This window comes from Coptis chinensis, chromosome 1 (genome assembly GCF_015680905.1).
Source record: "Coptis chinensis isolate HL-2020 chromosome 1, ASM1568090v1, whole genome shotgun sequence".
NCBI classification, from domain to species: Eukaryota; Viridiplantae; Streptophyta; class Magnoliopsida; order Ranunculales; family Ranunculaceae; genus Coptis; species Coptis chinensis.
Genome location: NC_141456.1, coordinates 11,895,857 through 11,909,504, shown reverse-complemented (window position 1 = coordinate 11,909,504; position 13,648 = coordinate 11,895,857). Strand labels below are relative to the sequence as shown.

At 41.4% G+C, this 13,648-nt stretch overlaps 3 protein-coding genes across 3 annotated transcripts; all 3 read right to left on the bottom strand.

The window, feature by feature from the left end:
- Nucleotides 1–262: 262 nt before the first annotated feature.
- Nucleotides 263–592, bottom strand: LOC147522155 (uncharacterized). The gene has a single exon (XM_086567270.1). The coding sequence runs from the start codon at nt 590–592 to the stop codon at nt 263–265; it is 330 nt and encodes a 109-aa protein (XP_086423396.1).
- A 9,288-nt stretch (nt 593–9,880) lies between these two features.
- Nucleotides 9,881–12,890, bottom strand: LOC147522153 (UDP-glycosyltransferase 83A1-like). Its single transcript, XM_086591576.1, has 2 exons — nt 12,219–12,890; nt 9,881–12,011 (listed from the first exon to the last, which is right to left on the bottom strand). Exons 1-2 carry the CDS (start codon nt 12,703–12,705, stop codon nt 11,143–11,145), a joined length of 1,356 nt encoding a protein of 451 aa, XP_086447702.1. The 5' UTR covers nt 12,706–12,890; the 3' UTR covers nt 9,881–11,142.
- Nucleotides 10,033–10,506, bottom strand: LOC147522154 (UDP-glycosyltransferase 83A1-like). The gene has a single exon (XM_086567257.1). The coding sequence runs from the start codon at nt 10,504–10,506 to the stop codon at nt 10,033–10,035; it is 474 nt and encodes a 157-aa protein (XP_086423383.1).
- Nucleotides 12,891–13,648: the final 758 nt, after the last annotated feature.

Below are 13,648 nucleotides of genomic sequence, written 5' to 3'. Positions count from 1 at the left end.
TTTGGTCAAATTTTTAGCCTATGGTCAGCCTTACCTAGCGTGACTTATGAGTCGGAGTTAAGTTTCCTTAAGTTTAATGACGTTTGAAAAATAAACCCGACGACCAATTTACATAACGACCCTAGAGTTGATATGAAATTTACAAAAATACCCTTAATAATAATTCAGGACTTTACATCCTACCCTCCTTAAAAGAAAATTTCGATCCCTCGAAATTAAATCATACCTTATTGCTCGAACAATTCGGATATTGTTGCCTCATCTAAACTTCTTTCTCCCATGTTGCTTCCTCCACGTTGTGATTTCTCCATAAGACCTTTACCAATGGAATGACCTTAGACCTCAATCTCTTCTCTCTCGCATCTAGGATCTGAACTGGCCCTTCCGGATAGGTAATGTCTTCTTCCAACTCCAACGATTCCAAATCAACAATATGTAGTGGATCCGGCTCATACTTGCGTAAGATCGAGATATGGAACACGTTATGGACACGTGATAGCCTTTCTGGTAGCTCGAGCTTATAAGCTAGCTCAGAGATCTTCTGAATAATCAGGAATGGTCCCACATATCTAGGTGCAAGTTTTCCCTTCATCCCGAACCTCTGAATGCCCTTTTTCGGAGATACTTTCAGAAATACCCTATCACCTTCATAAAATTCCAAGGGACGTCGCTATCTGCATAGCTTTTTCGGCGACTGGGCCGTGAGCAACCGATTCATTATCACTCTAATCTTCGGTGGTGTCACTAACCATCTCTCGCCCCAACATAATACTATCTCGGTTTCGGTCCAACAGAGAGGTGTTTGCGCAAGGTCGCCGCCATACAACGCTTCAACGGAGCCATACCAATACTAGATTGGTAATCTGTTATTGTAGGCAAACTTCGCCAATGCCAAATGAGTCTTCCAACTACCCCAAAATCAAAACGCAAGAAGCCGAAGCATATCCTCTATGATTTGGATGACTCTTTCCAACGCCCCCATCGGTCTGGCGGATGAAATCTTTATCAATTTCAGTTTGGTCCCCAATTCCCTTTGAAGACTTCTCCAAAATGAACCGGTAAATTGAAAGTACCTCTATCCGAAATTATCGATAATGGTGCCCCATGCAACCTCAAGACATCGACATGTAGATCCTACTTAGCTTTTCAGCGAGTAAGTAGTTTTAAACGGGTATGAAATGGGCAGACTTGGTCATCTATCAACAATGACCCATATAGAATCCATTCCCTCATTTGGTCCTCGTAGAACCCGGATACAAAATCCATGGTTATATTCTCCCACTTCCATTCCGAATCTCCAGAGGTTTAAGAAGACCGGGTGGTCTATGGTGTTCCGCTTTCACTGTTGGCATGTGGCACACTTCTTCACATATTCCGCAATGTGTCGCTTCATTCCGGCCACCAAACCGACGACGCAGATCTCGTACATTTTGGTACCGGGATGAATGGTATACTTCGATCTATGGGCTTCACTCAAGATATTATTCAAAGAGTGATCAAAAGGCACCCAAATTCTTCCTCGAATCGATGCTTCCATCTCGGATTTTTCCCAATCAACATCCTCAAAGATTATCCACATATCCTCGGTGCCTAGGTCCATCCCTCGATGTAGTCGAAAGCATCCACAATCTCCTGAACCAAGGTGTTTTTCTGCCGTCATCATGTCATCCGTGCTAAATAACAAAGACTTATGAGGATCTCCACCTCCATTTCCCCGTGATCTCAAACCATAAGAAGAAATGAGCGGACTCCAGCAATTGCCACTCCTTCATCATCATCTGAGCACAGACATGTTCTCGCTTCCTACTCAATGCATCTGCAACTACATTTGCTTTACCCGGATGGTATTGCAATGTGAATGTATAGTCCTCCATGTACTCAACCCATCTCCTGCGCCTCATATTCAAATCTTTGCGAGAACAAGTACTTGAGACTCTTGTGATCGGAGAATATCTCAAACTTCTCACCATACACATAATGCCTCCATATCTTTAGAGCATGGATAATCGCCGCTAACTCCAAGTCATGAGTAGGATAATTCTTCTCATGGGCATTCAATTGTCTAGACGCATACGCTATCACTTGGCCTTCTTGCATTAAGACACATCCTAACCCGGTGTTAGAGGCATCAGTATAAATCACATAGCTCTTCTCCGGATCTGGAATAGTCAAAACTGGCGCTGTTACCAATCGCGTCTTTAGCTCTTGGAAAGCTTTCTCACATGCTTCTGTCCATTCAAACTTCACATCCTTCTGTGTCAATCTAGTTAAGGACGATGCTATGCTAGAGAATCCTTCTACAAAGCGGCGGTAATACCCTGCCAATCCCAAGAAACTCCTGATTTCCGTCGCTGACGTCGGTCTCGGCCAATTATTCACTGCCTCTATCTTTGAACGATCAACTTTGATTCCATTCTCCGATACAACATGCCCTAAGAACCTCATTTCATTCAACCAGAACTCACACTTGCTGAACTTGGCATAAAGCTGATGATCAACTAATGTTTGGAAAACAATCCTCAAGTGTTCCTTGTGTTCAGCCCTAGTCTTGGAATAAATCAAGATGTCATCTATGAATACAATAACAAATTGATCTAGGTATTTCCACATCACTTTCGGTGCATGAGATCCATAAATGCAGCCGAGCATTGGTCAATCAAATGGTAACACCAAAACTCAAAATGCCCTAGCCGTAATGCGGAAAAGTTTCTTCGTATATCTTCTTCTCGAATTCTCATCGATGGTAGCACGTTTCGAGATCTATCTTCGAGAAATACTTGGCACCTTTAACCGATCGAACAGGTCATTAATCCTAGGCAACGGATATTTGTTCTTGATAGTCACATTATTCAGCTTCAGATAATCCACACATAGCCGAAAATGACCCATCCTTCTTCTTCACAAATAACACCGGTGCTCCCCAAGGTGGTGACTTCCCTTATAAACCCCAATCTTTTCAATTCATCTAATTGGGACTTGAGCTCTCTCATTTGAGAGGAGCCATTCGATAAGGAATCATCGAAATAGGCGACGTTCCGGCATTAGATCTATTACAAAATCTATCTCACGCCGAGGAGGCAATCCCGCAATGCATCCGGGGGAACAACAAGCAAACTCACTAACTACTGAGGAACAAGCTCGGAAGATTCGAACCGCCCTCGGGAGACTAAGACCGCCTAACAATCCATTATCTATCATACTTGAAGTCGGACTTGGCCTTCACCACTCGAGATACCGTATTTCTAATCCCTCAAACACAACCTCAGTCGTGTCCGTTACTCTAAAGCGTCAATTGTCTTGGCAAAACAATCTACATGGGCATGATACTTCCCTAACAAATCCATCCCTACGATGATATCGAAATCTTTTAGGTCCATCACCGTTAGATCGACTATCATCTCCCTATCACCTATCTTTATCACACAATGGTGACAAACTTCAAAGAACATAGTTTTCTTTCCTAGAGGAGTAGATAAAATAAGCTTCCTCGGTATTAACTACTTCCAACCCAAGAATTTCCACCATATTTTTAGAAATGAAGGAATGAGTAGCACCAGTATCAAACGGGACATGCACATTATGAGTAAACAAACATATCATACCTTCCACCACTTGATCGGTAGCAGCGATATCGCCCCCATAAATAGCATTATATACCGCGGGCTTCCTCTTGGACTGATCACGGGATCCATAACTTCTTCCTTCCTCGGCACTAGATAATACACCTTGGCCACGTGGTCTGTTCCACCCCGAAGTGGACTTGGGACAAAACCGCTTGATATGCCCGACTTCACCGCAACCATAGCAAACCACACTCTCTCCCCGAATGTGTACTCACGGGGTATTACAGATTGCAATCTAGCTCTCGACCACGAGGCCTCAAATTCTGCACCGGTGCTTTCGTGCGAGAAGGAGCGGTACCACCGGTGCCATCGTGATCCACCCGTCGGTCCATGAATGGTAGAGACTGTGGCTTTGGCCTAACCACATTCAAACCCCTTTGTGCAATTTGGTGCCTCCAGCGTGGTGCTTTCTTTGAAAGATCGCCTATACATACATCATTTACGACCACGAAACGCGCCTTGGTAGACTGTCTCTTTCCCGTATCCCCACGCCTCCCCAGGCGCCGGGCTGTCTTACCCTTCCAACCTCTTGCCTCTGAAGCAATATAGCGATCATCAACTCTTTCAATACCTTGAGCTCTTCTCCGGCCAAAGCATAAGTATCGATCTGAAGGACCGACATCTTGCTCTGCATATACGGTTTCAGCCCGTCAATGAATTTCCGAGCCTTAGCTTTTTCCGTGGAAATCATCTCCTTCCCGTATCGTGAAAGAACAGTGAATCTCTCTTCATACTGTCCCACGGTCATGTTTCCTTGTTCTAACTTGAGGAATTCCATTCGCTTTTTATCTCTCGCCGCCTCGGTGACATACCTCAAAAGGAAGAGTTCCTCAAACTTAGCCCAACTCATAGGAAATGTCTCCACATCCTTTACACTAATCCACCAGTGTTTGGCTTCACCTCTAAGCATGAAGGCAGACCAAAGTAACCCGTTAATTCGGTACACATCATGGAGTCCAAAGATACTAGACATGTCTAACACCCGGTCTTGCCACTTTAACCTCGAGAGACCCCACAAATTCAGTGGACGTAACCTAATGAAATTTGCCGTGAAACCCGATTGACTTTGCAGCGGTGGCTGAACTCCTCAACGACCACTCGTGGTGGGGATGCTACCTCGGTGTTACACCGGTGGAGTAACAGCCGGATGCTAAAAGAGGTTGGGGCTCATTCCGACTAGCCCTCAAACTTTCGATCTCAGCTCTCATCTCATTTTGTGCTTGAGCCATTTGATTCATCATAGCGAGGAGCCTATCCATTCGGTCCTCCCGACCACGATCCGTAGCATCATCACCACTGGTACTTTCGGGATCCATGGTGGCTATTCTGCACATACACAAAGAGCCAACTCAGTGTATGATAAATTAGAGAGAGAGTTCTCAAAATTATGCAAGAAGCATAGGCCGCGCCCTATGGAATTCACATGCATAGAATGAGCGCGAGTAGAATTTCAAGAAATGAGCGCAGGTCGCGCTCAGGTAAGGCTTGGGCAAGCGCAGGTCGTGCCCCGCACCTCGAAGTGAAAATTCACTCCGACCTAATGGTGTCCGATTCATCAAATTTTTCCGACACGTGTCCACGCTCTCCGCTGTGACAAAACAACTCCCCGTGCGACGTCTCGACATTGCTAAACTAGTCTTAACGCTTAACGTACTCACTAGGGGTAATGTATCTAGGGTTTATCGGGTTTCGACTAACAACTTACGAAACGGCGTCGCGACCGAAGTCCCCATTTTACTGACTCCCGGACGGATCTAATAGTGGGACGCTCGATACCGTTTTCTGTCGCGCCGAGACCCAACACACATCCCGGGGCGTGGAATGAATCTCGGGCGGACACCTATCCCGATTCTACCGAAATTTCGAATGAGTTTCCTTTGTTTGATCGGCGTTAAGTAAACCCTAAAACTGTCATAACTTTGTCATAAACCCCGGACATCTTATAATTCATTCCTCAACCATACATACATCCAACAACCATATATACTACACTTAACTCTAACTACTACGGGGATATGACGATATAACTACAAAACAAGGAGAAGGGTTGCCAAATCACGATTATTACATCAAAATGACCTAGCTCTCTATATATACTGACAAAAGAAACTAGTCTCTTTTCTATACAACCAAAGGGAAAGAGCTAGGCTCATTATATCTGACAAAAGAATAACCTAGGTCATCTCTATCTGGTCAAAATATAAACTTGACTCGCCGCTCGTCAAGCGTGGGAAATCCTCCCAAATCCCCATAACCCTCCTCGCTAGGGTTAGGAAAAGCCTCCTCCGCAAACTGGCGCGTGCGAAATGTTAGGTAGGATGAGCAAACAACTATGCCCGGTAGAAGCGCACATAACCGATAAATAGCTACTTATAGAAAACATTTAAAACATGCGGGGTTTCTATAATAGTATTCAAATATTGTGACTATGTATATATACATCACTAACTAGCATAAATCATATCGGCATGCTTCGTTTGATATACAAAATATAGTTTTCACAATCAGATACAACTATCGTGGCATTTGATCCTATTAGAATGGTGAGGATACGACCGGTAATTTTCAACCCGATCCGCAGCAATCTCGGTTCAAGCTTCCGGTGTGAACCATGCACCGTTGTGTTTTCCCGATTTTACCCGGCAGGAGATGAAATGCCGTTGTTGTGTTCAGACACACAAAATCCCCAAAGCGTTTAGGGCTCGGGTGGGCCACATGACCACGACTCCCATAATACGGAACGTCACCTAACTTACGATTGGTCAACCGTTCGACGACGGCAGATTTCGGGGATCGACACACATCCAGGAGTGGACTAAACTCTCACTCTTCGGCGTCTAAACCTCATCGAGGTAACATGTAACCCCACTCAAGCTAATCACCATACTGGTGACACTACAAGCATGGTTATCTAGAAAAGTAGAAAAGGAATTCCCGGACTACATCCGGTGATGCATCCCTTTAAAGGTGGCCCACCACCTCGAAAGGTGTACACCCGGTTGGAATCTAGAAGCTTAACCGATCTCGGGAAATGCGACAATGGTTCCTTCTTTATAGAATTCACGGTTCCTTTTCTAAATCTCCTCGTGATAAACATAGTAATATCTATATATATATACTCATTATTACCGATTATTTTCAAATACTCTAGTTACATATCTAGTTTTTCTTTTAAAAGCTGTTGATTATATAGGTGTGAGTTCTGGATTTCCGAAATCGAAAGCGAACAACCTATGACTCCCTAAACGGCGATCATAGTAAATAACAACCGATGATTCCCCAAGCGCGAATCATCGTAAATAACACGACCATCCGGGACCAATCGAACTTCGCACCTAGTTACAAACAACGGGTAATCCTTACCGCGTTACAAAATCCATCTCTCGTCTCCTCCCTTCGAGACAAGAGACAGCGAACCTTTCCCCAAAACCAGTTTTCACTTTTAACCAAAAACAATCCCTCGCTACCCCCGATTTCTGAGAAAACCATTTCACGCGAAAAGCTATCCATATACTTAATTCATATCGAGGAAAACTACAATGCAAAACATGAATATCATATATACATGCATGGTTGATAATGCTAAACTATTTCTTAACATTTTAAACAACTCAAATCATGCATGAAAATAAGCGGACTATATATTGGTATGTAGGTTCCTACCTTAGCAAGCTCCGTTCTCCTCCGGCCACTTAACTGAATAAATCCCGCTTTAACCCAATCCACTCAATTCATTCCTATAATAGCATATACAAATCGTCGATTATTAGAATTGATCGAACAACGAGGAATTCTTATCTAGTGTAAGTTGAAGAATTTCGGCGTTAAGAATTTGGTTTTGGATAACTTTCCATCTAACCACCGGATTAGCAGAGCTCGGGCCATTTACGCATCAGAATTTCGGCCGGTCTCTACGGGCTATTTCGAGCCATTTGCGCCCACACATCGACGCGTCAATCCTATCACGTCTCAATTCAAATTCAAATTTTAACTACAACCCATTCTCCACTTCTCCATTAACATTAATTCTATTAATAAAATCGATTGGGTGTTCCTTATCCCTCGATCATTACTCCATCAATTCTTATACGGTTATAAATCGACATAAATCTCTTGAAATTGTAATGAATAACCAAATTCTTACCAAGTCGGCGACAACAATCGTTCCTATTTCATTTGCTTCACCAAAATCGCGACTCTCCTTCTCCAACCGAACTCTTGCCGAAGTGTACAACCAACCCATTCAAATATCTTTCATCCAATACCACTAAAGCGAGTTTAAACTAATCGTTTGAAACCAAATTACTCACCTTTTCGTAAAAACACGACCTTAATTCAAATAATTTTTGACTCCACCCTTTGTTTCACTCCACTCCAGCTCGTCCAACTGCTATTGCCGACCTTCAACACCCCTAATACAATCCATTTCAGCATCACACCCTCAAGAAATCGAAATTGAAGCAAATTAACTCACTGGCGTGGCGGCGACAAATCAATAATTTTTGAATTCCCACGCTTGGTTGAGTGTTGTTAAGGTTTTGGGCGTGAGGAATTGAGGTTGAATCGATGGAATTTTAGGCGAATTCGGTTTTCTCTCTCTTAGGTTTTTGAGAGATGCGAATTGGGGAAGAAGAAGTGGGTTTCGCGATTTTCAATTTCGCGATTTCGCTTGTTTTCCTGTTTCGCGATTTCTGTTTTTTCTATTTTGGGCCGCGATATATTTGGCCCAAGCCCAATATATCCTACTTAGATTAAACGTCCTACTTAGACTCCTAACCACTAACGAATTTGACGTCGTGCCGTAATTATTTTTCCGGCTCATCCCGCTAAATTTAATCTTCTATATACTATCTCACCGCATGCTATAATGATGACCCAATCATGCGTGTAAAGTTCGTTAACTTCGTCGCTTCAAGACATGAGAAAACCGCTAACCGCCATTTTTGGTCAAATTTTCGCCTATGGTCGCCTACCTAACGTGACTTATGAGTCGGAGTTAAGTTTCCTTAAGTTTCGTACGTTTGAAAAATAAACCCGACGACCAATTTACATAACGACCCTAGAGTTGATATGAAATTTACAAAAATACCCTTAATAATAAGGAATCGGTTTTTATGGCCAAATCCCTTGATTTATGGTTCCATCTTTATCTCTTTAGTTTCCTTAAATGTGCGGTAAATGGACCTAGCCAAAAGAAAGGTCCACACAGGCAGGGTCACCTATACATAGCCACACAAAGTGAGTTGTATTCATGGTAGGCATTGATGGATATAGCTGCTGCAAGTAGGTGCAATATAGTCATATCTAATTCAGACAAAATTATATTATACTAAAGGGTTAACGAGTATTACCCTCCCCCTTGGTTCCTTATTTTATGGCCAAATCCCTTGATTTATGGTTCCATCTTTATCTCTTTAGTTTCCTTAAATGTGCGGTAAATGGACCTAGCCAAAAGAAAGGTTCACACCGGCAGGGTCGCCTATACATAACCACACAAAGTGAGTTGTATTCATGGTAGGCATTGATGGATATAGCTGCTGCAAGTAGGTGCAATATAGTCAGATCTAATTCAGACAAAATTATATTATACTAAAGAGTTAACGAGTATTACCCTCAGCCCACCCCACCACTAGATGAGCCAATTAGGATTTTTCCCCACTAGATGGAAAACAAATAAATAAATAAAAAAAAGTCAAATTAGATTGACCGTGTTTTTTTCCTGTGTATTTGGGGAGGAGACCCTAATTTCCCATCTAGTAGGAGAAAATCCTAATTGACTCATATAGGGGGGTAATACTCGTTAACCCTATACTAAATAGGTTTAAATAATGCATTTCCACAAGTATAGACAAATCATAACTGTTAGTTGGAGTTAGGCATCACCAGATAGGGCAGGGATCGGGTCGGATATGGCTATATCCGAATCTGAATCCCAATAGTTTCATAATATCCGAATCCGAACCCGATCGAATCCGACTAACCCGATCGGATAACACTAAAAATTCAAAAAAGGCCCAAAAAATATATCCGAACCCGAATCCGAAAGACACGAACCCGAACCCAACCCGAATAAGTAAACGGATATAAAAATTGACCCGAACTCGAAATATTCGGGGTCGGTTCGGATTTGGGTCAAACCCGAACTGATTCCCTGCCCTATCACCAGATCAATTTCACAAATTAAATATCAACATCACTAATTACCAAAACATAACACATTCAGTCGAATAAGCTAGCAACTAATTAAAGTGGAAATATTGGATGAAGAATATTTTTCGGAATATGAAAAAAATAAGAGTTGAATAGCAAATTCAGATATTAAAACTTTTAACTGATATTGGAACGAAAATTTCTCAAATGAGCCATTGAAAGTTAAAACAACTTACCAGCTGTACTAATGATTCCATCTTCAATCAACTTGGGAATGTGAAGTGTCACGGCCTGAAGCACCCCCGGACGGCAGGCCAAAAGGCAGCTCGTCGTATGGACAGCATCTCAGCAACCTCCAAAGCCCAGCAGTCCAGCACATATTTTCATCAGCAATAACGCAAGTGATCCTGTCATCCCTATTATTTGATCCATTGATCTTGTTAATCAGGTCCTCCAAATGTCCTGGCATCACATTCACAATCTTGTCGCAAAGCTTGCCTAGTTCGTTTCGGTCTTCCCCTGGTTCCATTCCATCAGGAATCGAAACCAAATGAATAAGATCCTCATAGTCATTGTTGTTGGACATAGCTGCTGTAACGCATTTGTGATTATACTCGGTGTTAATGAAACTGATCTTAAACCCCAGGTGGACCAAGTTGTAGGAGAGCTCCATAAGAGGCATGTCATGACCTTGTGCTGGGTATGGTATTACAAGCAAGTGTGGTCTACTCATAATGGTCATTCCACCAAAAGTGTAATTATGGTGGAAAATTGTAGTCACAAAAACAATGTTAATCGAGAGAAAAACGGAAGTTTACTCGGTGACTCTAAAGAAGAAAGTTCGTTTGCAGACACTCGTGCTGGCCAATTCGACTAAGCTTTAAGCAGAGTAGAGTAGAAGTGGGAAACGAAACCAGGCAACATCAATCTCAAACCAATTCCGCAGTCAGAGAAGCAATCGTGTGCAAGTTTGTTGCTTATAATACGTACTAAAGAGCACAAATGCACATGTTGACAACCCAAATGCAGAACATTTTGTCTTGTGTGCTTACAGTGATGTAATCAAATTTAGGGAATCTTTTTTTAATTTTTTTTTTTCTTTTTTTAATTCAGGAGAATGGTTCTTATATTACTAGTGTTAGACATGGACTTGTAACGCGAGTTAGAAAATAGTTTGCGCTTACTTCGGCGTCCCTATTTTGGCTGCAATCAATAAAGATGATTTTGCAGCAAAAAAAAAGCTGAGACGCCTCATAAATAGGAGCATTGAAGTGACAAATTGGTATAGTCTAAGATAAGACTAGAGAAAAAGGCTGTTTTCATTTAGCCCGGTAGCAAGAGGGTAAGTTTTGCAAATTGATCAAACAAATTACTTAATTTCTTCAATAAAATCTTCAAAGTTTTTAAAAGAAGCCCCACCACTACTCACATTTTTCATGGCTATCTCTTTCAACTCCATTGCACTTGTTTTAATCTCCTCATTTCCGAGCAGTCCAACCACCTTTGTTTTAAACTCATCTCTTGATATGAGCCCATTTTCGTCCGGTTTCAAACCCAAACCAATTTTCCAAATTTCACAAATGTACTCTTTATTAAGGTTCTGATCAGCAAAATAAGGCCAACATAGCAACGGAACACCAACACTAATTGCCTCCAGAGTTGAGTTCCAACCACAATGTGTCAAGAAACAAGCCACAGACGGATGAGCCAAAACTTCCCTTTGAGGAGCCCAACCAACCATACGTCCACGCGAGCACACTCTTGTTTCAAACCCATCAGGATACGAATCAGTGCCATCATTGGTGAGGTCAGGTCGGACGACCCATAGAAAACGTTGACCGCAAAGCTCAAGCCCAAGTGCAAGTTCATCGAATTGGCGCTTATCCAAAACCGTAAAACTACCTAACGCTACATAAATGACTGATTTGGCTGGTTGTTGGTCAAGCCAGCTCAGGCAAGTCAAGTCCTCAGGCCAAAAGTGAGCTAGACGGCTGCTCGCTAATAACGGTCCAATTGGCTTAAGATTCGGAACTAGGTTAAAAGCTGAAGGTTCAAGTTCATAAAATGAGTTGCAAATAATGTAGTTGGCAAGCTTTGTACTAGGGGTGTTATCGAACATCAGTTTGAAGATGGTTTTCTGCAAGTCTGAGTCCCCGAAACATGCCCAGACAAAGTGGCCTGTTTTCATGGCAGGCATTGTTGTAGATAAGTGGATCATTTGGTTTGTTAACGGAATTCCTGCAATTAAATTTGCAAAATTCAGTCTGATCCAATAATGAAATCTAGAAGAGAATGGGCTATGTACATTTACGGTACTTCGAACTACCAAATTGGTCACGTTATTTATAGGTTTTATTCCTTTTAAAGCAATCATAACAGAAAAATGTTGCGTGCTATCTAGAGAAAATTGTTGCATACTTGCATACATGATGCAAAGAACCTTACCCTCTGTATTAATAATTCCATCCTCGATCAACCTAGGAATGTGAAGAGTTAACGCCAGAAGCACAGCAGAGGATGACCAAAATACAGCTCTTTGAATTGACAATTTCTCTGCAACCTCCAAGGCCCAACCCAGGGTCTGGTCAGCAATAACACAAGCGATCTTGTCATCACCATCTTTTGATTCATTGATCTTCTTAATCAACTTCTCAAAGTGTCCTGGCATCACTTTTATCATTGTGTTACTTAACTTCCCTAGGTCATTTCGTTCTTCTTCCGTTTCCACTCCATCAGGAATTGCAACCATATTAATGAAATCCTCATAGTCACTATTTTTGGACATTGCCGCCACCACACGTTTGTGAATGGATTCAGTATTTACGAACGTAATTTTGAAGCCACGGTCTACCATGTTGTGGGAGAGCTCCATAAGAGGCATAACATGACCTTGTGCTGGATATGGTATAACAAGCACATGTGGCCTACTCATGATTATTGTTTGATCTAAATTTCTGGCTTGAATTTTCAATTATACACTAAGAAAAATAAATCGAAATAAAAACAGAAGCAATCACACGACACAAAATATGTGCGCTTACAAACTCCCACTAATTCCACTACCAACTTTGATGTACTTTGATGGAGAAGAAGTAGAATATGGTACACTAGGATGACCATTTTATCAAGTTCCACGATTCCAAATTTATAGAGACCATATACATGTAATTAAATATGCTTGACATGGGTCTTGGCTTAAGATCAATGTCAAGGTTTGTCCTCAGTGAATATGTCCTCTTGTTCTTGTTTAGAGTGTGTTTCCGTATCTGGAAACCAGCAAGAACATAAGGCAGAAAAATTTAGTATGTTGGTCTTTTTGTATGTGAGGCGTGTGGGTCAAACGAGATACTGACATGTGTTACAAGATTCTAATCAAGACTAAGTAGAGTCTAGGAGATTTAGTTATGATTCCTACAATTTAGGAAAGGTTAGTGAAAAAATGGCAATTATAATTGCCAATCAAAACTTTTTACTCAATTAAGGTAATTTAATTCTTCTAATACCTCCATTCGTCTTTCATCTTTTCTTTTTGATTTTTGATAGAAATTAAAAGACTATAAGTAATTTAAATGGCTTAAAATATAAATAAATCTCCAAACAACTAATTTGATGATTTTATTCAAGAGTAATTCTCACTTTTGACAAACTAATGAAGTTTTAAAATGATATGAATTTTAGCATTCAAAGCTAATAGAATCACATACAGAGAAATCTTGGTTGTTTTATTTTTTCCTAATTATTTTTATTTCTTTTTTTCCCTCTATATTCTAAAACCCAACAAGGCACCAGGGATATACGTAGTTTCCTATTAAAGCCAAAACTCTAGTTTAGCTATAATTAATTTATGTGGACACGTGGCAAATTCGTATTGGACC